The 21,454-nt window shown below is 44.5% G+C and overlaps 1 protein-coding gene across 1 annotated transcript in view; it reads right to left on the bottom strand.

The window, feature by feature from the left end:
• The window catches only part of HERC4 (HECT and RLD domain containing E3 ubiquitin protein ligase 4), a 112,125-nt gene that overhangs the window by 38,059 nt on the left and 52,612 nt on the right, over positions 1 to 21,454 (bottom strand). The window contains exons 10-15 of the mRNA XM_081105049.1: positions 7,629 to 7,705; positions 7,221 to 7,345; positions 6,185 to 6,244; positions 5,960 to 6,071; positions 4,571 to 4,760; positions 2,487 to 2,659 (exon numbers count right to left, since the gene is read on the bottom strand). Coding sequence (XP_080961175.1) covers positions 2,487 to 2,659; positions 4,571 to 4,760; positions 5,960 to 6,071; positions 6,185 to 6,244; positions 7,221 to 7,345; positions 7,629 to 7,705 — 737 coding nt within the window. The remainder of the gene's footprint in view (positions 1 to 2,486; positions 2,660 to 4,570; positions 4,761 to 5,959; positions 6,072 to 6,184; positions 6,245 to 7,220; positions 7,346 to 7,628; positions 7,706 to 21,454) is intronic.

The following is a 21,454-nucleotide window of genomic DNA, read 5'->3' as shown; positions in this document are numbered from 1 at the left end:
TGGGTTAGATCCCCAGGTGTGTATAGGAGGCAACCAATCAATGTTTTTCTCTCTCTCAAATCAATAAAAACATACCTCAGGTGAGGATATAAAGAATAAATAAAAGCAACCCACCTGTTAAACATATTATATTACTACACCTGTCAATACAGAAGTACATTAGAAGAAGCAAAAGCTTGGATTTGTATTTCAACTCTGCTACTGACTGGTTTATGACCTTTGACATTCAGAATTAAGGGGCAATATCAACCATACAGAGTTTAAAAAGTTAAATAAGGAATATATATAACGTGCTCACATGGATTAATATACAAATGATATTCTGCCTGGCTGACGTGGCTCAGTGGTTGAGCATAGACCTCAGAAGGTCACGGTTCGATTCCAGGTCAGGGCACATGACCAGGTTGCATGCTCTGATCCCTAATCGGGGGCGTGTAGAAGGCAGCCAATCAATGATTCTCTCTCATCATTGATGTTTCCCTCTCTCTTTCTCTCTCTCCTTCTCTCTCAAATCAATTATATATATCTATATATATAAAAGTGTAATATGCAAATTAACTGGATGGTGGAACAAACTGTCGCTATGATGTGCACTGACAACCAGGGGGCAGGAGCTCAATGCAGGAGCTGCCCCCAGCCCATAGGCCCCAATCGCCCGTTTGAGGCCTGCTGGCCAACCTCTTGGCCTCTCCCCCCGGCTGGCAGATTACAATTACCCAATGGAGAACGGGGAGCCAAGGGTGGGTGGCAGTGGATGCGGGTGGTGCCAGGCCAAGGCAGGTGCGAGCGGGGCTCCGATCGCCTGGCCAGTTGCTCACACACAGAGGGCAATCGGGGAGGGAGGGCGGGGCCAGCTGGGGAAGGTCAGCCCAGGTTGCAGGTCAGGCCTAGGAACCCTACCTGTGCACAAATTTCGGTCGCCAGGCCTCTAGTATTATATACAAAGCATAGTTTAATTCTGGCCACTGTTAGATGAGTTTTTCTTCCCTTTCAGCTAGCAAAAAATTAGGATTCTAGTCTCTAGCATGGCTCTAATAAAAGGTATCTGGAGATGGATTCCTGTAAGATTCTTCTTCAGTAGAGACTGAGGCTTCTGAGCTAAGCAAATAAGCTACTTGCTCAATTTCTGTCTGTAATTATCAAAGATAAAAGATTCAATTCCTTCCTATTCTCCTCCCCTTCCTTTTACTTGTGGTAAAAGATACAGGTAAAGCAACCATATCTATATGTATATATCTATATAAAGGGGTAAATAAAGATAAGTACATAAGAAGGAAGGGAAAAAGGGTAAATATTTGGAAATCAGGTCTGGCTAATAAAAATGGTTCACTGGAGTAGGAAAAGAGAGTCCAGAGGAAAGAAAAAATCTAATTAATGTCTTGAATCCTAAACAAAAAGCATATAGAAAGTAGAGGCTCATCCCATGAAGTCAGGGGGTCTTCTTAATAGATTAATGCAGAATCCAGTTAACCCTAAAGTGCTATAAGGAAGGCTTGTTCAGGGAAGGGAAAATATAAAAATGACTATTTCTTAGGAAAGAAATGGCCATCATTTCTTTGATTATAAAGTGAAGAGAAATGACTTTTTCCCCCTAGGAATCTTGGACATTCTAAATATAATAGAAAAGAGTAATTTAAAAAGTGAAGTCATTTAGAAAATACACAGGAACTTCACTAACAGAATAAAAAGAAAAAAAGAAATGCTCCGTAAGGGTTCTTTCTTACAGAGAACAGAAGGACTATCGTCTTTATTCTCTCATTGTTTACCTCGGTACTAGATAAGAAGGGTCTGAAAACATTGAAGTTGTTAAGGGGAGGAAACTAAAGAGTAAAGGTTTATATGAGATTTTTAGTCACTTGTGAGTCTACAGACATAAGCTTCTCCCTTAGGTCATGTCTCCCGAAAAGAAAACAGCATCTCAAGAATACCAAATGGCATAACATAGATATACCTACCAGCTATCAAGGATGTCTCAAATCCATCTTTAATGAAACAGCTGAGACTACTTCTTCATATAACTTTGAACTGCTACAAGTATAAAGAGTACTATTTCTCATACTGAGAGGAAGGGCAGGAAAGAATAATAGGTAAATTAATGAATTATATATGGTTCCAATTTCAAGTTAGTAATTTGTTTCTAATGAAATGTTTTACTTTAACTGAAGCCATTAGTACCCAATAGTAAAAGAATGAGTTTTGATCTCATAATCACAACTAGGATTCAGTCTCTTTTATATGACAATCACGTATAAATAATAAAAAACATATTATTTAAACAAATTATGTTCTTCACAAGAAAATATAAAGAGAATCCAATTCACTAACATGCTATTGGTCAGCCCAACTACAGACAAGTTAGGTAACTTTTTCAAATTCTATTATGTATCTTTTATGCTAATCTAAATCTGTAATATATTAACGTTAAATTAAACATCATCAATCTGTTGTAGCAATAAGGAAAGAGAAAAATAAATAATTGGACATACCCTATGTAATATTTCTAAAACCTTTAATGCAGTATGAAGAAAACTGTTGAAAATTCTTCTTTCAGAAGGGGGAATGCCAATCTTGTAGAGTTTCAAAAGATGTACCACAACTTCCTTAAAAAGTTCTACAATCTTGAGGAATAGTGGAGGTTCAAGCACTGACCACCAGTTTTCTGTTATTGAAAGGTGAACACAGAAATAAAATAATCATGATTTTCAAAATAATACCAACTTTTCTTCTAAAGCAGTGGCTCTTAACCCTTTGAAAACTATAGGAAGATACACATGACACAGTATTTTATATAACATTTCGAGGGTTTACTCACCTCATCTTCAAGTTAAAGAATACTGTTCTAAAAGCTATCAAAAGCAAAAATATATAGATTATATATATATATATATATATACACACATACATGTATATATATAGTGTTGTTGAATCATGCACATGAAGCCTGTATAATTTTGTTAACCAGTGTCACCCAATAAATAAAAAGAAAAGGAAAAATAAAGTTACATTTATGGTTTCCTTAATTACATTAAAAACTCACCATTATACCTAATATTAAAACCAGTTATTATTAAAAAATGCTTTGGAAATTAGAATTTTAATTTTTAAATAAAACACTTTACAACTGTCTTGCTCCAATATTTAGGAATCTTTCTAAGCTTTATCTCTCAACACAAAGTTGAAATATTGTGAAACACCACCTTTAAAAGGCAAGGTGCTCCAGAAAATCAAATACAGAAGTTGAACAATAAAAAATATAATGTCTGTCTTTTCCCATATTCTCTATTTGTTGTTATTAACTACATATACCACAATCCTAAGAGGCAGACAGAAAGAATACAAAACTTCTGACAAAACAGAATAATACTCTTTTAAGTCCTTGCTTCACTCTTCTATTACTAGCTAATTCCTTAGGATTCCAAAATTCTATCCCTTACTTGTTGCTTCCTCTGCTCTTCAGCAGAAATTCTATAAATTCTTGTACTGATTTTATTACTTCCATATATCTCAGCTTCACATACCTAACAAATACTATCAGGAAGGAAAGCACTGGGTTAACTGTAGCAAGAAAACTATAACAGCTATGAAATCTTTACAATTAGAAAAATTAGGATAAGAAAAATTGGCTGGCCGGTGTTGCTCAGTGGTTGAGCATCGACCCATGAACCAAGAGGTCACGGTTCGATTCCCAGTCAAGGCACATGCCCAGGTTGCAGGATGGATCCACAGTAGGGGGTATGCAGGAGGCAGCAGATCAATGATTTTTCTCTAATCAATGATGTTTCCATCTCTCTCTTCATCTCTCTGAAATCAATAAAAACACATTTTTAAAAAAAATTTGACGCCCTGACTGGTTTAGCTCAGTGGATAGAGTGTAGGCCTGCGGACTGAAGGGTCCCGGGTTCGATTCCAGTCAAGGGCATGTACCTTGGTTGTGGGCACATCCCCAGTAGGGGGTGTGCAGGAAGCAGCTGATCGATGTTTCTCTCTCATCGATGTTTCTAACTCTCTATCCTTCTCCCTTCCTCTCTGTAAAAAATCAGTAAAATATATTTTAAAAATAAATAAATAAATAAAAAATTTTTGAAAAATTTAGGCCAAAAAATATGAACAAAGAGAGAGAGAACTGTAAGATCAGATAAGCAGAAGAATCTCATCTACATGCAGAGAAATAAGTCAAACATCAAGAAACTAGCAAGTGAGGAAAAGAATGCAAAGGGTTAACAGAGTTCAAGGAGGATTTAATATCATGTTTATTCAGTTTTAATTGTTCCTTCTCCTTTACTTTTTTAATAGTAAGATCACTCTGGAGGAGATGGGGGAGAGGAATATGAAAAACAACTTTTATCTTTCCTGATACTGTCTCTGCTACTGTGTTTGATCAAAATTTTAATACTTCCAACAACTTCAATAACTAGCATCAAATGACTAGAAAAAAAGGTTTATTTTTCCCTAAGACAATGTCAAATAAGCAGGGTAGAAATTTTCAAAGAGCAATACAGTAAATAAGAAGTTCAGAGCATTTTCATTTAAAGAGAAAAGGTTATAAAAGAAAAAAAAATTAAATTCTTACCAAGTACTTTCAGTGGTGCCTTTTCTAAGTTCACAAGAGCTGTACCAAAGGGAATTGCTATTGTTGTAAAATTGTTGGAATCACTCATCAGGGGACATTCCGGTAGAGTAAGATAAAACCTCAATGCTTCAACATCAGGTAAGGAGCTAGTCAGTTTAGGAATCAGATTCTTTTCCAAACTAGCTGCCACCTATATTTTGACAAAAAGTAAAACCTACTTCATTTAAAATAAATATATTTTCCAAAAACATGAAAACAAAAAGATAATCTTATACTACAGCAAACATGAAATGGTGAAAGAAAAAAGTCTTGCAATGACTGAGTAAATGTACTTTGTAGCACAATAAAAATTAATGCCTAAGCATTGCTAAAAGCATTCTTGTATGAGTTTCATTAAATTCTCTTTCTACAGTTATATAAAGACTTAAACAACATGATAATGTTGAGCAATTAAGGGTCTGTGCCAGATGTCTGAAAAGATTTACAGATATTTGACAGCTAAATTACAAATATCTTAATTTGTAATGAATTTATTATATTTATATACAGTGGAACCTCGGTTCTGGAAGGCTGTCCAAAACACGATCTATTTGAAAACCGCATCATTTCCACCCCATTAGAAATAATGTAAAATGAATTCATTCCAGATACCCTGTTTTAACCTTTCTTCCATACAGTGTATGTCTAAAGCCCTGGTCAATCTATAAACTAACACTCTTTTCTTAAATTTACCGAACCAACCTCTACTATCCTTAAAGGAATCACTTTCAGAACTTGTTCCAGAGGTGTCTTTTGGGAAGTCAGCCTGCAGCATCTTTACTTTTTCATATATCATTGCCTCTGAAATGCTGTCACTGGCTAATTGCTTTCCCTTTATCTAAATCAGCAACAGTTTTTTTGTTTATTTTTTAATCTATTCAATTTCCTGTGATCACTGTTTCTTTAACACCCTTAGCAATACTAGCATTCTTGATGTCCTCTTTATGTTTTAAAATTGTACTAATTGTCCATTTCACCAGTGACAAAAGCAAAAAGAAACAAACAAAAACAAAAATATTCACAGAACAATTTCCTAAAATGTTAACAACGAGATGGTTAGCTGGTAAACTGACTTGCATGCTCTCCTTTGTAGCCTGAGAGAAGTTTTGTTTAACAACTGCAACATTTTTTTCTGTAAACAACTTGAACAACTTGGAGAACTGAATTGTTTGAGATGGGAGACATTTGAGAACCGAGGTTTGACTGAATTTAATAAAACCATACAAAGGGCATCATAATGAAGAGTATGAAACTGTAAAGTTAATTAGGCTATAAACATAAAGTAACATGGAATAAAAAACTCAACAGGCTACATAATACAAATATGAGGCAATTAAAAAAAAAACAAACCTGCTGAGCTATCTGAGGATAATCAGGTTGTATTAGTTTGTGGTATAAAAGCCTAGCAGCATTCATATCAACCCCTGAGAATCTGGTGCCTGTTCTATAGTGATCATCATTGCTATTAAAAAAAAAGGAGAGAGAGAAAAATAATAAAATGAAACTTTAAAATTATTTCACTTATTTAATATAATAAACTTAAAAAATTCAGTATATCAAAGAATTGCCACTTACCTAACAGCTAAAAAACTTCCATTTAGACAACCAGAAGAGGAAAATGTTCTATCTATTTCACTAAAAAGGAATTTAAAAATAACAAAATCACAAAATAAGAAATGTTTGCCTTTCTTTTTTAATAAAAATTAAAATAAATGTTTAATCTATTATTTAATTCTACATTCTTCTCATCAACACTTAATTAGAATAATCTGGACTTTATAAATTATTAAAGATTGATTAAATAATACTTGATAAAGACATTACTACATATCCTTAAGTTTCTCAAACATTACTTTCCTCTGATTCATTGAACAAATCTGATGTTCTTTTAAAAAAATTGTAAATGAAAACATGCACATTTAATTTTCTTAATTTCACACTCTGGTAAATCTAATCTGGGATGTTATTATTTGGGAAGCCAACACCAACACAACCTACAATTTGAAAAACTTTAAGTACTAAATAAGTTCATCTATAAGCAAAATATTCAAGAAAGTAATACTCAAATCTTCTTGGGAGTATAAAAGTTAAGACAGTTACCACTAGGAAGCTACAAGAAACATTTCAATCCTAACCCTAAAATGGCTACATTTAATATTTAAAGTCATTTCATATATCATTATGTACATGAAAGAATTCTAACAAGTCTAAATGAAAGATCTCTTAAAATATACGTTATTATAGGAATTCTAGATATTTTAACTTTTTAAAAAAAATATATTTTATTGATTTTTTACAGAGAGGAAGGGAGAAGAAGACGGATAGAGAGTTAGAAACATTGATGTGCTTCCTGCACACTCCCTACTGGGGATGTGCCCAGAACCAAGGTACATGCCCTTGACCGGAATCGAACCTGGGACCCCTTCAGTTCGCAGGCCGACGCTCTATCCACTGAGCAAAACCGGTCAGGGCAACATTTTAACTTTTGTACACAAACAATTCAGTAAGTGATATTTAACAAAATATTTACTTAAATAAAAACTCCTAAGTACAGGTTTGCTCTACCACAAAGTTGGGAGCTTGTGCTGTGTAGGTAAAATGTCTTTCTTACTTGGCTATCTCCACAGGAAATCTTCCAGAGGGGTAGCTCAGCCATTTTTGAATCAGAGCTTCACTCACAGTCCAGATCTGCTTTGAAGGATCAGGACATCTGAAGTCATCTGGTGGCCCACCATTCTAAATTTTAAAACAAGCAGATTAGTCAGAGGGAGGAGATATTACATATAATTTAAACCTAGATATATAATCAAATATAGTATGTATAGTATTTGACTTTTTTAAAAACAGAAATATCTACTCAACACCTGAAACCAAAACTTCTTATATGAATCAGCAAAATTTTGTAAACTTGAGGAAAAAAATGTAAGGCAATTACTTTATAAAATATAAAGAACATTTATTGGTTGAAAAATTTCTTCTAATTTCTTTGAGTTTAGTAATTATTTATGACTACTATTACCTGGGGATTAGAGTAATGTGAAAAGCTCTGATCTCCACCTGAGAAAATTCTTTTTACACAGAAATATTCTTCAGAGTCTGTGATAAAAATAAAATGTAAAAAAAGAAAAAAAAATCAGATTTATATCACATTTTTTAAAGCATCAAGTATGCTACTATTGGATTTTCTCTTAATCATCTAACTTAATTAGACCTCCCATTCATGGACTCAATGATATAAAATATATTGGAATATTCTAATTGCTATGGAAATGAGGCTGACCAAGTACAAACATTAAATGATCCCACAAGCATGAACAGCATTTGGTAAGTTTAGAAGTCTTTCTTTTGGCCTACACACAAAAATGGTGTTTTCTAGTCTGTATCTTTTTTTTTTAAGATAGTGGGGTAAGGGGGGGGGGGGGTGAGAGAGAAAAAACACTGATGTCATATGTAATTAGTTGAGATCATATAGACTAGGGTAGGCCCCTAATATAAGATGACTGGTGTCCTTATAAAGGAGGAAAACTGAGACATAGATATCCACACAGAAAGAATGCCATGTGAAGATGAAGGCAGAAATCTACTAGGCAAGGAATGCCAAAGACTGCCAGCAAACCACTAGAAGCCAGAAGAGACACATGGAACAGATTTTCCATTATAGCCCTCAGAAGGAAGCAATCCTACCAATACCTTGATCTTGGATTTCTAGCCTCCAGAACTGTGAGTCAATACATTTTGTGTTGTTCAAGCCATTCAGTTTATATTTTGTTATAGCAGCCCTAACAAACTAATACAGGTGTCCAAAGTTTATACCTTTGCCCAGCTTTAAGGAAACAACCTGGAAGTCCTTGGAATATGCTATCAAAAAGTGTTGTTTACCTATGTCCTTACAGCCACAACAGATTAAGTTTATGTTAACAATGTTAAGACTGGGGGCTACAGACTTCACCTCTGGAGGGGTTGAGTAAATTAAATTCACATTTAACTAGTGTGTGTATGCTTCACACCTTTAGTATAGTGCAAAAAAATTATCAACCTTTATACAGGGTGGGGCAAAAGTACGTTTACAGTTGTTAGTATGAAAAATAATACAGAGAACCAAGATGGCGGCATAGGTTAACGCCGGAGTTTGCTGCTTTGAACAACTACTTCAAAAGTGAAACCAAAAAACGGAAGGGACATCACCCAGAACCACCGGAACGCTGGTTGAGTGGAAGTCCTGCAACTAGGAGGAAAGAGAAACGCATACGGACACTCAGAGGAGGCGCAGTGCTTAAGTCAAATTCTGAGGTGCGGAGTGCGGGGAGCGGGCTGGCAGCGGAGGGCGCGGTTGGCGTTTTCAATCGGGAGAGAGTCACAGACTGAACTCCAGATACCGGGCGAGTCTTTAGGGACCCAGACTCAAACGGGAGAAGCGGGACTGTCTGGCTTCGGTCAGAGCGAGTGCAGCTTTCTCTCTGAGGATTGCAGCCGTTGCTGGGACTCAGAGAGGCAGAACCCCTGAGGACAGGACTGAGAGCCGGGGACAGGACTGAGAGCCGCCATAACTGCTCTCTCCGGCCCACCCTATTGATCCTGTGTGACCGCCCCGCCCAAGCCCTGCACAGAGGCATTTGCCGGATAGCCTCAGGCAAAGGCTAGATTAGCACCTCCCTAGAGGACAGAACTTCTCTCACTGCTGACACAGCTGATTCTCATAGCCACTTGGCCTGGAGGTGAAACCCTCCCTGGTATTAACTACAAGACTGCACACAAAGACCACCAGGGGGTGCACCAAGGAAGCATAACAAAATGCGGAGACAAAGAAACAGGACAAAATTGTCAATGGAAGATATAGAGTTCAGAACCACACTTTTAAGGTCTCTCAAGAACTGTTTAGAAGCCGCCGATAAACTTAATGAGATTTACAAGAAAACTAATGAGACCCTCGATGTTATATTGGGGAACCAACTAGAAATTAAGCATACATGTACTGAAATAACGAATATTATACAGACTCCCGACAGCAGACCAGAGGAGCGCAAGAATCAAGTCAATGATTTGAAATGCGAGGAAGCAAAAAACACCCAACCGGAAAAGCAAAATGAAAAAAGAATCCAAAAATGCGAGGATAGCGTAAGGAGCCTCTGGGACAGCTTCAAGCGTACCAACATCAGAATTATAGGGGTGCCAGAAGATGAGAGAGAGCAAGATATTGAAAACCTATTTGAAGAAATAATGACAGAAAACTTCCCCCACCTGGTGAAAGAAATGGACTTACAGGTCCAAGAATCGAGGAGAACCCCAAACAAAAGGAATCCAAAGAGGACCACACCAAGACACATCATAATTAAAATGCCAAGAGCAAAAGATAAAGAGAGAATCTTAAAAACAGCAAGAGAAAGAAACTCAGTTACCTACAAGGGAATACCCATACGACTGTCAGCTGATTTCTCAACAGAAACTTTGCAGGCCAGGAGGGAGTGGCAAGAAATATTCAAAGTGATGAATACCAAGAACCTACAACCAAGATTACTTTATCCAGCAAAGCTATCATTCAGAATTGAAGGTCAGATAAAGAGCTTCACAGATAAGGAAAAGCTAAAGGAGTTCATCACCACCAAACCAGGATTATATGAAATGCTGAAAGATATCCTTTAAGAAGAGGAAGAGGAAGAAAAAGGTAAAGATACAAATTATGAACAACAAATATGCATCTATCAACAAGTGAATCTAAGAATCAAGTGAATAAATAATCTGATGAACAGAATGAACTGGTGATTATAATAGAATCAGGGACATAGAAAGGGAATGGACTGACTATTCTTGGGGGGGAAAGGGGTGTGGGAGATGCGGGAAGAGACTGGACAAAAATCGTGCACCTATGGATAAGGACAGTGGATGGGGAGTGAGGGCGGAGGGTGGGGCGGGAACTGGGAGGAGGGGAGTTATGGGGGGGAAAAAAAGAGGAACAAATGTAATAATCTGAACAATAAAGATTTAATTAAAAAAAAAAAAAAAAAAGAAAAATAATACAATAATCTATACTAATAAAAGGGTAATATGCTAATTAGGCTGGACTTCCTTCCAGACAAAGCCACAGCAGCTGCAAGGGTCAAGGGCCAGCAGCTGCAGTGGCTGAGAGGGCAGGTCCAGCACCACGGTCCCTTTTGCAAAGGCCGCGGGAGAAAGTACTGCAAGAGAAGGTAGAAGGGAGAAGGCGGCACCATGGGAGAAGGGAGAAGGCGGCACCATGGGAGAAGGGAGAAGGTGAGGAGGCCAGTGCCGTGGGACAAGGGAGAAGGGAGAAGGGAGAAGGGAGAAGGGAGAAGGGAGAAGGGAGAAGGTGGCAGTTAGGCAGTTAGGGGAATCAGGCAAGGAGGGAAGAGAAGTTATGGGAATCAGGTTGGCAGGGGAGAGCAGCTAGAGGGATCAGGCCAACAGGGGAGAGCAGTTAGGCAGTTAGAGGGATCAGGCAAGGAGGGAAGAGAAGTTATGGGAATCAGGTTGGCAGGGGGAGCAGCTAGAGGGATCAGGCCAACAGGGGAGAGCAGTTAGGCAGTTAGGGGGATCAGGCCGGTAAGGGAGAAGAGTTAGGGGGGATCAGGCCAGGAGGGGAGGGCAGTTAGGCAGTTAGGGGGATCAGGCGGGCAGGGGGAGAGCAGTTAGGCATTTAGGGGGATAAGGCCAGTAGGGGAGAGCAGTTAGGGGTATCAGGCTGGCAGGAAAGAGCAGTTAGAGATGAGCAGGATGGCAGGGGAGCAGTTAGGGGCATCAGGCAGGCAGGCAGAGGCAGTTAGGAGCCAGTGGTTCCGGATTGCGAGAGGGATCCCAGATTGGAGAGGGTGCAGGCTGGGCTTAGGGACCCCACCCTCCCTACCCCCCGCTGCTGTGCATGAATTTTGTACACCGGGCCTCTAGTAATAAGTAATAATATAAGAAAAAACTGTTTTGTGTACTCACAATTATAAACCTACTTTTGCCCCACCCTGTAGATATGCAAAATATATAAATATATAGTGTTGTAAAAGATACATAACAAAATTTAGCATTTTAACTATTTTATGTATTTACTAGAGGCCCGGTGCACGAAATTCATGCACTCAGGGGGTCTCTCAGCCCAGCCTGCGCCCTCTTGCAGTCTGGGAGACCTCGGGGGTTGTCTGACTGACGGCTTAGGCCCACTCCCCTAAGCCATCAATTGGACATCCTTAGCACTGCTGTGGAGGTGGGAGAGGCTCCTGCCACCATTACTGCGCTCGCCAGCTATGAGCCCGGCTTCTGGCTGAACGGCACTCCCCCTGTGGGTGCACGCTGACCACCAGGGGACAACTCCTGCACTGAGTGTCTGCCCCCTGCTGGTCAGTGCGCGTCATAGCAACCGTTCGTTCCGCCATTTGGTTGATTTGCGTATTAGCCTTTTATTATATAGGACTAGAGGCCCGGTGCACAAAAATTTATGCACTGGAGGGGGAGGGGTCTTTCAGCCCAGCCTGCGCCCATTCACAGTCCAGGACCCCTTGGGGGATGTCCACCTGTCGACTTAGGCCCACTCCCTGGGGGATCAGGCCTAAACTTGCAGTCAGACACCTTCTGGCAGCCAAGGAGCCCTCGGGGGATGTCCAACTAAAGGCTTAGGGCCCTAAGGCATCAGGTCTAAACTGTTAGTTGGACATTCTTAGTGCTGCCACAGAGGTGGGAGAGGCTCCTGCCACCACCACTGTGCTGGCCAGCCATGAGCCAGCTTCTGGCTGAGTGGCACTCCCCATATGGAAGTGCACTGACCACCAGGGGGCAGCTCCTGCATTGAGCATCTGCCCCCTGGTGGCCAGTGCGCATCACAGCAACTGGTCATTCTGCCGTTCAGTCAATGTGCACATTAGCCTTTTTATTATTATATAGGATGTCCCTATTTCCCCCCTTTTGGCCCCTCTACCCAGCTCTTGCTCCCCACTTCTCTCTGGCCATTACCATACTGTTGTCTGTGTCCATGGGTTATGCATATATTTTCTTTGGCTAATCCCTTCTTTAAATTCACTTTTTTAAATTTTTATTTTCAGATAAGTGCTTATAACTGCACTATTATATATTTTCTATTATACCATTTAGAATTAAGATATTTTTTAATTGAACCCTTGTAAATTTTAGCACAATATAATAAAGTATGCTAGAAGCAATTAGGAGATTTTTCATGGAATGCATACACATTTCAATTAATCTTTTATTAATTTTTAATTTTTTAATATTTTAATTTGAAATAATCTCATACATATGAAAAAAAACACTATAAAATACGACAGCATATTATATGTACCCTTCACCCAATTTCTTAGGTGTTAATAATCTAAACATAACCATTATACAACTAACAAAATTTGGAATATATTTTCCTTATAATCTCTTTAATGTTACTTAATCCATTTACTTTGTTTTTGTTAATCTTCACCCAAGGATATTTTCCCATTGAATTTTAGAGAGAGTGAAGGGAAAGGGAAAGACACATTGACTGGTTGCCTCCTGCACATGCTTTGATAGGGACCGGCGGATCAAGCCAGCAACTGAGGTACATGCCCTTGACTGGAATCGAACCTGGGACCCTTCAGTCCACGGGCTGATGATCTATCCACTGAGAAAAACAGGCTGCAACTTAATTCATTTACTTTTAATCTATGTGTCTTTATATTTAAAGTGGGTTTTGTTTTTGATTCACCCTCATAACCTGTCTTTTAATTGGTGCATTTATGCCACTGACTTTCAGAGTGCTACTGATAGAGTTACTACCATATCAGGCAGCTTCTGGGGTGGGCGTGCCTTGTCGCCCCAGGACCTGCCAATCGGGTCCCGGGATGGCAAGGCATGGCTGGCTGCTGGGGTTTCTGCGGTGGGCCTGCCTTGCCACTGGGGACCTGCAGATGGGGTCCTGGGCGGCCGGCTTACCCTGGATGGTGGTGCACTGGCAGTTCGTGCTGTCCCGCCCTGCCTGCAGTATCCAAATTAGCCGCCATCTTTGTTGGTGGTTAATTTACATATAATGCTGATTAGCCAATGGGAGGCGTAGTGACGGTATGGTCAATTACCATGTTTGTCTATTATTAGATAGGATCTTTAAAATTTTTATTTTTTGTTAATCCTCACCCAAGGATATTCCTACCATTAATTTTGAGAAAGAGAGGAAGGGAGGGGGAGAGACAGAGAGAGAGAGAAACATTTAAGTGGGAACATCTATTGGTTACCTCCTGCATGTGCCTGCAACAAAGACATGTGCCCTTGAAGGGAATCGAATCTGTGATCCTTCAGTCCAAGGTCCCATTTTAACTATTTTAAAGTGTACAATTTAGCAGCCTTAAGCACACTTAAAATCTTGCGCAGCTATCACCATGGTTCATCTCCCGAATGTTCTTATCATCCTACACATTTTGTACCCTTTTAAACAATAACTCTTTATTCTCCTCCTCCCCTGGTAACCTCTATACTATTTTCTGTTTCTGTAAATTTCACTGTTCTAGATACCTCATATAAAAGAAATCATGATATTTGTCCGTTTGTATCTTAACATGTTTTCAAGGTTCATTCATGTTGTTGCATAGACCAAAATTCCACTCCTTTTTATGACTGACTACTATTTGATTACATGTACATATCAAATTTTTCATTCATTCATCTGTAGATGGGCATTTGAATTGTTTGCACCTTTTGGCTACTGTGAACCAACTATTTCTTTGATGAAACAAAATTGTAGCAAAATAACTAATTTTAAAACTCCATCTCCTTTCTCATTTTAATGCAAATAATTTCAAGGTATACATTTTCAACAGTGATAATATGCATTCCTAACTGACTAAGTTATATAAACGAAATACATGATTCTTTAAAATAGCCCGTCTGCTTGAAAATACAAAATCCTTGTTTATTAGTGCCTTTTATGGAAGAAACTGATATGATAAAACACCAATATGCTGCTGAAGACACAAGAAAAAAAAACACTACAACTAAAATAAATGTGTATTCCAAACCTAAGTAACCAGAAGAAAATGAAGCCACATTCTATACATAAAAATCAAACAGAAAACAAGAAAAGAGTATCACACCTTGATCTTTGCAAAATAGAAGCATAACTGAGATAGCCTTTTAGTTACCAAAAACAAACAAACAAACGAACAAACAAATAAGAATCTTCAAGGCTATCTACACTAATAAAAGAGAAAAATGGTAATTGGCGTACGGCGCTACCCTTTTCATTGGCTAATCAGGGCTATATGCAAATTAACTGCCAACTAAGATGGCAGTTAACTGCCAACAAAGATGGCGGCTAATTTGCATATGTAGGCACAATGCAGGGAGGCGAAATGGAAAGCAGGAAGAAGCCCCCTACCACTGACAGTGATTGGAAACCCAGCGGGGAGCTAAGAGGTGGGGGCCAGGGCAAAGGTGGCCCTTTGCCCTGCCCCCCAGCCATGATCGGAGAATCAGGCGCCTTTGCCGCCCTGGCCAGTGATAGCAGGAAGTAGGGGTGGAGCCAGCGATGAGAGCTGGGCACGGTCGAAGCTGGCAGTCCCGGGAGCTAGGGGTCCCTTGCCTGGGCCTAAAGCGGAGCCCATGATTGCGGGGCCGCTGCAGCTGCAGGTCCCCGCTGCGCGAGCCGGATGCCTCAGCCAGAGGCGTCCTGCAGGGGCAGGGGCGGAGCCTGCAACCGCGAGGAACTGGGGGTCCCCTGCCCAGGCCTAATGCTTCAGCCAGAGGTGTTAGGCCTGGGCAGGGGCAGAGCGGGAGATCGCGGGGAGCTGGGAGTCCCTTGCCCAGGCCTAATGCCTTGGCCAGAGGCGTTAGGCCTGGGCAGGGGCAGAGCGGGAGATCGCGCGCTGCCGCTGTGGGTCCCCGCTGCCTGGGTTGGACGCCTCGGCCAGAGGCGTTAGGCCTGGGCAGGGGCGGACCCTGAAACCGCGGGGGGCAGGGGCAGAGCGGGAGATCGCGGGGAGCTGGGAGTCCCCTGCCCAGGACTGACACCTCTGCCGGAGGCCTCAGGCCTGGTCAAGGGGCCGATCCGGTGATTGGTGATCAGAGGGTGATGAGGGTCAACTCCTCTGGCCGAGGCATCAGGCCTGGGCGGGGAGCGGAGCTGGGGATTGGAGGGATATGATGGTCCCCTTGCCTACGCCTGAAGCCTGGGTCAGAGGTGTCAGGCTTGGGCGGTGGGTGGAGCAAGCGATCAGAGGGAGATGGGGGTCCCCTGCCCAGGCATGATTCCTGGACCAGAGGCCTCAGGCCTGGGCGGGGGTCAGAGCCAGTGATCGGGGGGAGATGGGGGTCCCCTGTCCAAGCCTGACACCTCTGACGGAGGCGTCAGGCCTGGGCAAGGGGCCAATCCTGCGATTGGAGGGTGATGGGGGCCAACGCCTGAGGGCTCCCAGTATGTGAGAGGGGGCAGGCTGGGCTGAGGAACACTCCCCCCCACCACACCCAGTGCACGAATTTCGTGCACCGGGCCCCTAGTTCATAATAAAAAGTTATAAACCTTTTCAAATTATACACATAATTGAATAAAGTCTCAACAAATTCAAGTCCCACAACTCAGTGAAAAAACCCAAAGAAAATCAGACATAGCTAAAATAAGAAAACAATTCTGAAGAATAGTTTATCATGGTAAGGGATATATATTATTTATATACTAGAGGCCAGGTGGATGACATTTGTGCACTCAGTGGGGGTATGGAGGGGTGCCCCTCAGCCTGGCCTGCACCCTCTCCAATCTGCGTCGCTTTGGGAAACAGGGCCTAAACTGGCAGTCGGAAATTCCTCTCGCAATCCAAGACTGCTGGCTCCTAACTGCTCACCTGCCTGCCTGCCTGATTGCTCCTAACCACTCTGCCTGCCGGTCCACTCGCCCCCAACTGTCCCCCCGGCTGGCCTGCTCGCCCCCAACTTCCCCATCCTGCTGGCCTGCTCATCCACAACTACCCACCCCAGTCAACGTGATCACCCCCAAATGCCCTCCCCTCATGGCCTGATCCCCCCAATAACCTCTGCCTCAGCCCTGCCACATGTCTTTGTCCGGAGGTTTCCTGGAAAGTCTTCCAGTCTAATTAGCGTATTACCCTTTTATTAATATACACTAGAGGCCCGGTGCACAAAAATTTGTGCACTCGGGGGAAGGGGGGGTCCCTCAGCCCGGCCTGTGCCCTCTCCCAGTCTGGGACCCCTTGGGAGATAACGACCTGCTTGCTTAGGACTGCTCCCGGGTGGCAGAGGGCAGGCCCAATCCCTAGGTGCAGCCCCTGGTCAGGCTCAGAGCAGGGCTGATTGGGGAGTTGGGCCCCGCCCGTCATGCACAGAGCAGGGCGGATCGGGAGGTTGCAATGCCACCCTCAGTCAAGCTCAGGTAGGGCTGATTGGGGTGTGGGGGCACCGCCCCGTCACACTCAAGGCAGGGTCGATGGGCAGGTTGCGGCGCCACCCCGTCACGCACAGAGCAGGGCCAATCAGGGGTGGGGCGCTGCCCCCTGTCACTCACAGAGCAGGGCCCATCAGGGGGGTTGGGGCTCCGTACCCTGTCACACACAGAGCAGGATCAATCGGGGTTGGAGAGCTCTCCCGTCACGTACAGAGCAGGGCCGATCAGGGGGTTGGGGAGCTCCCCCGTCACTCACAGAGTAGGGCCGATAAGGGAATTGGGGCACCGCCACCTGTCACACACAGAGCAGGGCCGATCAGGAAGTTGGGGCGCCGCACCCTGTCACACTCAAGGCAGGGCCGATGGGGAAGTTATGGCTCTACGCCGTCACACACACAGCACGGACCGTGTGTGTGTGCGTGTGGGGGTGGTGGTGGGGGGGGTTAGGGCACCGCACCCTGTCACACACAGAGCCGCAGGACAATCAAGGGGTTTGGGCGCTGCCCCGTCACACTGATCCCGGTGCTGGGAGACATATTACCCTTTTACTATATAGAGGCCTGGTGCACGGGTGGGGGCTGCCTGGTTTGCCCTGAAGGGTGTCCTGGATCAGGGTGGGGGTCCCCACTGGGGTGCCTGGCCAGCCTGGGTGAGGGGATGATGGCTGTTTGCAGCTGGTCACACAACCTTCAGGGTGGGGGTCCCCACTGGGGTGCCTGGCCAGTCTGGGTGAGGGGCTGAGGTCTGTTTTCAGGCAGGCGGGTGACTGAAGCTCCCAACCGCTCCTTTTTTTCTTGTTTCTAACTTATTCGGGGCCAGCTTTAGCTCTGACTCCAGCTCTGAGGTCTCTGTTGCTGAAAGCAGGTATCTGGTTTGTTTAGGTTCTATAATCGAAACACTGTATCAACTCCAGCTCTGAGATCCCGGCCGGCTGAAAGCTGGTTTCTGGGGTTTTGTTTAGCTTCTATATTTGTAACAATGTTTCAAACTGCAAGCTCAGAGGCCGGCAAGGCAGGCGGGGAACATTGGAGTCCTTCGTAATTGAAGCAAGCAAGCCTCATGTTAGCTTCAAGCTGCCTGGCTGCCGGCCGCCATCTTGGCTGGCAGTTAATTTGCATATTGCCCTGATTAGCCAATGGGAAGGGTAGCGGTCGTACGCTAATTACCATGTTTCTCTTTTATTAGATAGGACTAGAGGCCCAATACACAAAAATTTGTGCACTCAAGGGGGGGGGTGGTCCTTCAGCCCAGCCTATGCCCTCTCACAGTCTGGGACCCCTTGGGGTATAGCCACCTGCAGGCTTAGGCCCGCTCTCCAGGGGAACGGGCCTAAGCTAGCAGTCAGACATCCTTAGCACTGCTGAGGCAGGAGACGCTCCATCCACCACCACTGTGATGGCAGCTGTCAGCCTGGTTTATGGCTGAGCAGAACTCCCCTGTGGGAGAGCACTGACCACAAGGGGTCAGCTCCTGCATTGAGCATCTGCCCCCTAGTGGTCAGTGTGTGTGTCATAGTGACCAGTTATTCCCAGTCATTCTGCTGTTAGGGTCAATTTGCTTATTATCCTTTTATTATATAGGAGGAGGATAGAGGCCTGGTGCATGGGTGGGGTCTGGCTGGGGTGCCTGGCCAGCCTGGGTGAGGGGCTGAGAGCCGTTTTCAGCCTGGACACGCCCCCCCAACGACCAAAGCTCCCAGCCTCTCCTTTATTTCTGGCATTTATTTATCTTCAATAATTGAAACTTTGCAGACTTGAGCAGAGACGAGGACAGGCCAGGGCAGGCGGGAAGCTTGGCTTCCTCCATCGCCGGAGGCAAACCAAGCCTCCTGCTCACTCCAGCTCCGTGGCCGCCATCATAGTTGGGTTTATTTGCATACTCGGTCCTGATTGGCTGCTGTGCATGGCTTGTGCATAGCAGAGGGACGGTTAATTTGCATGTTCCTTTTTTATTATATAGGACTAGAGGCCTGGTGCAAAAAAATGTGTGCACTTGGGGCTAGGGGGTCCCTCAGCCCGGCCTGTGCCCTTTCGCAGTTTGGGACCCCTCGGGGGTGACCACTTGCTGGCTTAGGCCTGCTCCCAGGGGGATTGGGCCAGGATGGCAATCAGACATCCCTCTGGCAGTCCGGCAGCCCTCGGGGGATGTCCACTTGCCAGCGGGGAGCAGACCTAAGCTGCAGTCAGACATCCTTAGCGCTGCTGAGGAGACAGGAGAGGCTCCCACCACCACTCCTGTAATGACAGCCGTAAGCCTGGCTTGTGGCTGAGCAGAGCTCCCCCCTGTGAGAGCGCACTGACCACCAGAGGGCAGCTCCTGATTGAGCATCTGCCCCCTGGTGGTCAGTGTGTGTCATAGTGACCAGTCATTCTCGGTCTTTCTGTTGTTAGGGTCAGTTTGCATATTACCCTTTTACTATATAGGATAGAGGCCTGGTGCATGGGTGGGTTCCCTTGGCCTAGTTGGCAATTGGGGCAGATCAAGGCCAGTTGGGACTGGTCGGACAAAGGGAGGGACCATAGGAGGTTGGCCGGCCCCAGACAGTTGGCTGTGGGATCTGACTGACCACCAGGGGACAATTCCTGCATTGAGCATCTGCCCCCTGGTGGTCAGTGCTCATCATAGCTACCGTCTGGTCATCTGGTCACTTAGGCTTTTATAAATATAGACTAGAGGCCCAGTGCACAAAAATTTGTGCACTCGGGGGGGGGGGGGGGGGAGTCCCTCAGCCTGGCCTGTGCCCTCTCGCAGTCTGGGACCCCTCGGGTGATAACCACCTGCTGGCTTAGGCCTGCTCCTGGGTGGCAGACGGCAGGCCCAATCCCTAGGTGCAGCCCCTGGTAGGCCTCAGAGTAGGGCCGATTGGGGATTTGGGGTGCCACCCCCTGTCATGCACAGAGCAGGGCCCATGGGGGGGTTGGGGCGCCGCAACCTGTCACACACAGAGCAGGGCCGATCAGGGGATTAGGGAGCTCCCCCCTATCAGGCACAGAGCAGGGCCGATCAGGGGGTTGGGGCGCCTTCCCCTGTCACTAACAGAGCAGGGCAGATAGGGAGGTTGTGGCCCCACCTCGTCACACACAGAGCCGCAGGGCGATCAGGGGGTTTGTGCACTGCCCCGTCACGCTGCTCCAGGGGCCAGGAGGCCTCGTGGCTACGCTGATCCCGGTGCTGGGAGGCCTTGCTGCTCCGCTGGTCCCGGTGCTGGGAGGCCTCCCTGCTCCTCTAATCCCAGTGCTGGGAGGCCTCGTGGATCCGCTTGACATAGGGGCAGTGAGGTCTCAATGCTCAGCTGATCCCGGTGCTAAGAAGCCTCACTGCTTCACTGATCCTGGTGCTGGGAGGCCTCGCGGCTCCGCTTGACACAGGGGCAGTGAGGCCTCGCTGCTCTGCTGATCCTGGTGCTGGGAGGCATATTACCCTTTTACTATATAGGATAGAGGCCTGGTGCACGGGTGGGGGCCGGCTGGTTTGCCTTGAAGGGTGTCCTGGATCAGGGTGGGGGTCCTGCTTGGGTGCCTGGCCAATCTGGGTGAGGGGATGATGGCTGTTTACAGCTGGTCACACCCCCTTCAGGGTGGGGGTCCCCACTGGGGTGCCTGGCCAGCCTGGATGAAGGGTGATGGCTGTTTGCAGCTGTTCACACCCTCTTCAGGGTGGGGGTCCCCACTGGGGTGACTGAAGCTCCCAGCCTCTCCTTTTTTCCTTTTTTTTTAATTCTGGGATTTATTTACCTTCTATGGCTGTCACTGAAGATGAGAACTGGCTTTAGCTGCTGAAAGCAGGTTTCTGGGCTTTGTTTACCTTCTGTATTTGAAACTTTGTTGAGACTCCAGCTCTGAGAACCCAGCTGACTGAAAGCAGGTTTCTGGGGTTTTGTTTAGGGTCTATATTTGCAACAATGTTGCAGCTCAGAGCCCAGCAGCGGCAGGTGAGGAACCTTGGCTTCCTCCGTCACTGGAGCAAGCAAGCCTCCTGTTTGCGTCAATTGCCTGGCTGCCAGCCGCCATCTTGGTTGGCAGTTAATTTGCATATCGCCCTGCTTAGCCAATGGGAAGGGTAGCAAAGTTACGGCTAATTACCATGTTTCTCTTTCATTAGATAGGATTATGGAACTTTAAAAAGGAAGAATATTCTGACATGTGCTGCAACATGGACAAACCTTAAGGAGATTACACTAAATTTATTTTTATTTTATTATTATTTTTTTAAATATATTCTATTGATTTTTCACAGAAAAGAAGGGAGAGGGACAGAGAGTTAGAAACATCGATGAGAGAGATGGATCAGCTGCCTCCTGCACGCTCCCCACTGGGGATGTGCTCACAACCAGGGCACATGCCCTTGACCAGAATTGAACCCGGGACCCTTGAGTCCGCAGGCCGACGCTCTATCCACTGAGCCAAACCGGTTTGGCTATGCTAAATTTATTAAATAAGCCAGTCACAAAAAGACGAATACTACATGGTTAGACTCAT

The sequence above is a fragment of the Myotis nattereri genome (genome assembly GCF_964212035.1).
Source record: "Myotis nattereri genome assembly, chromosome: 13".
In the NCBI taxonomy this organism is placed as follows: Eukaryota; Metazoa; Chordata; class Mammalia; order Chiroptera; family Vespertilionidae; genus Myotis; species Myotis nattereri.
Note: the sequence above shows the minus strand (reverse complement) of the source record. Positions and strands in the feature narration are given on the sequence as shown.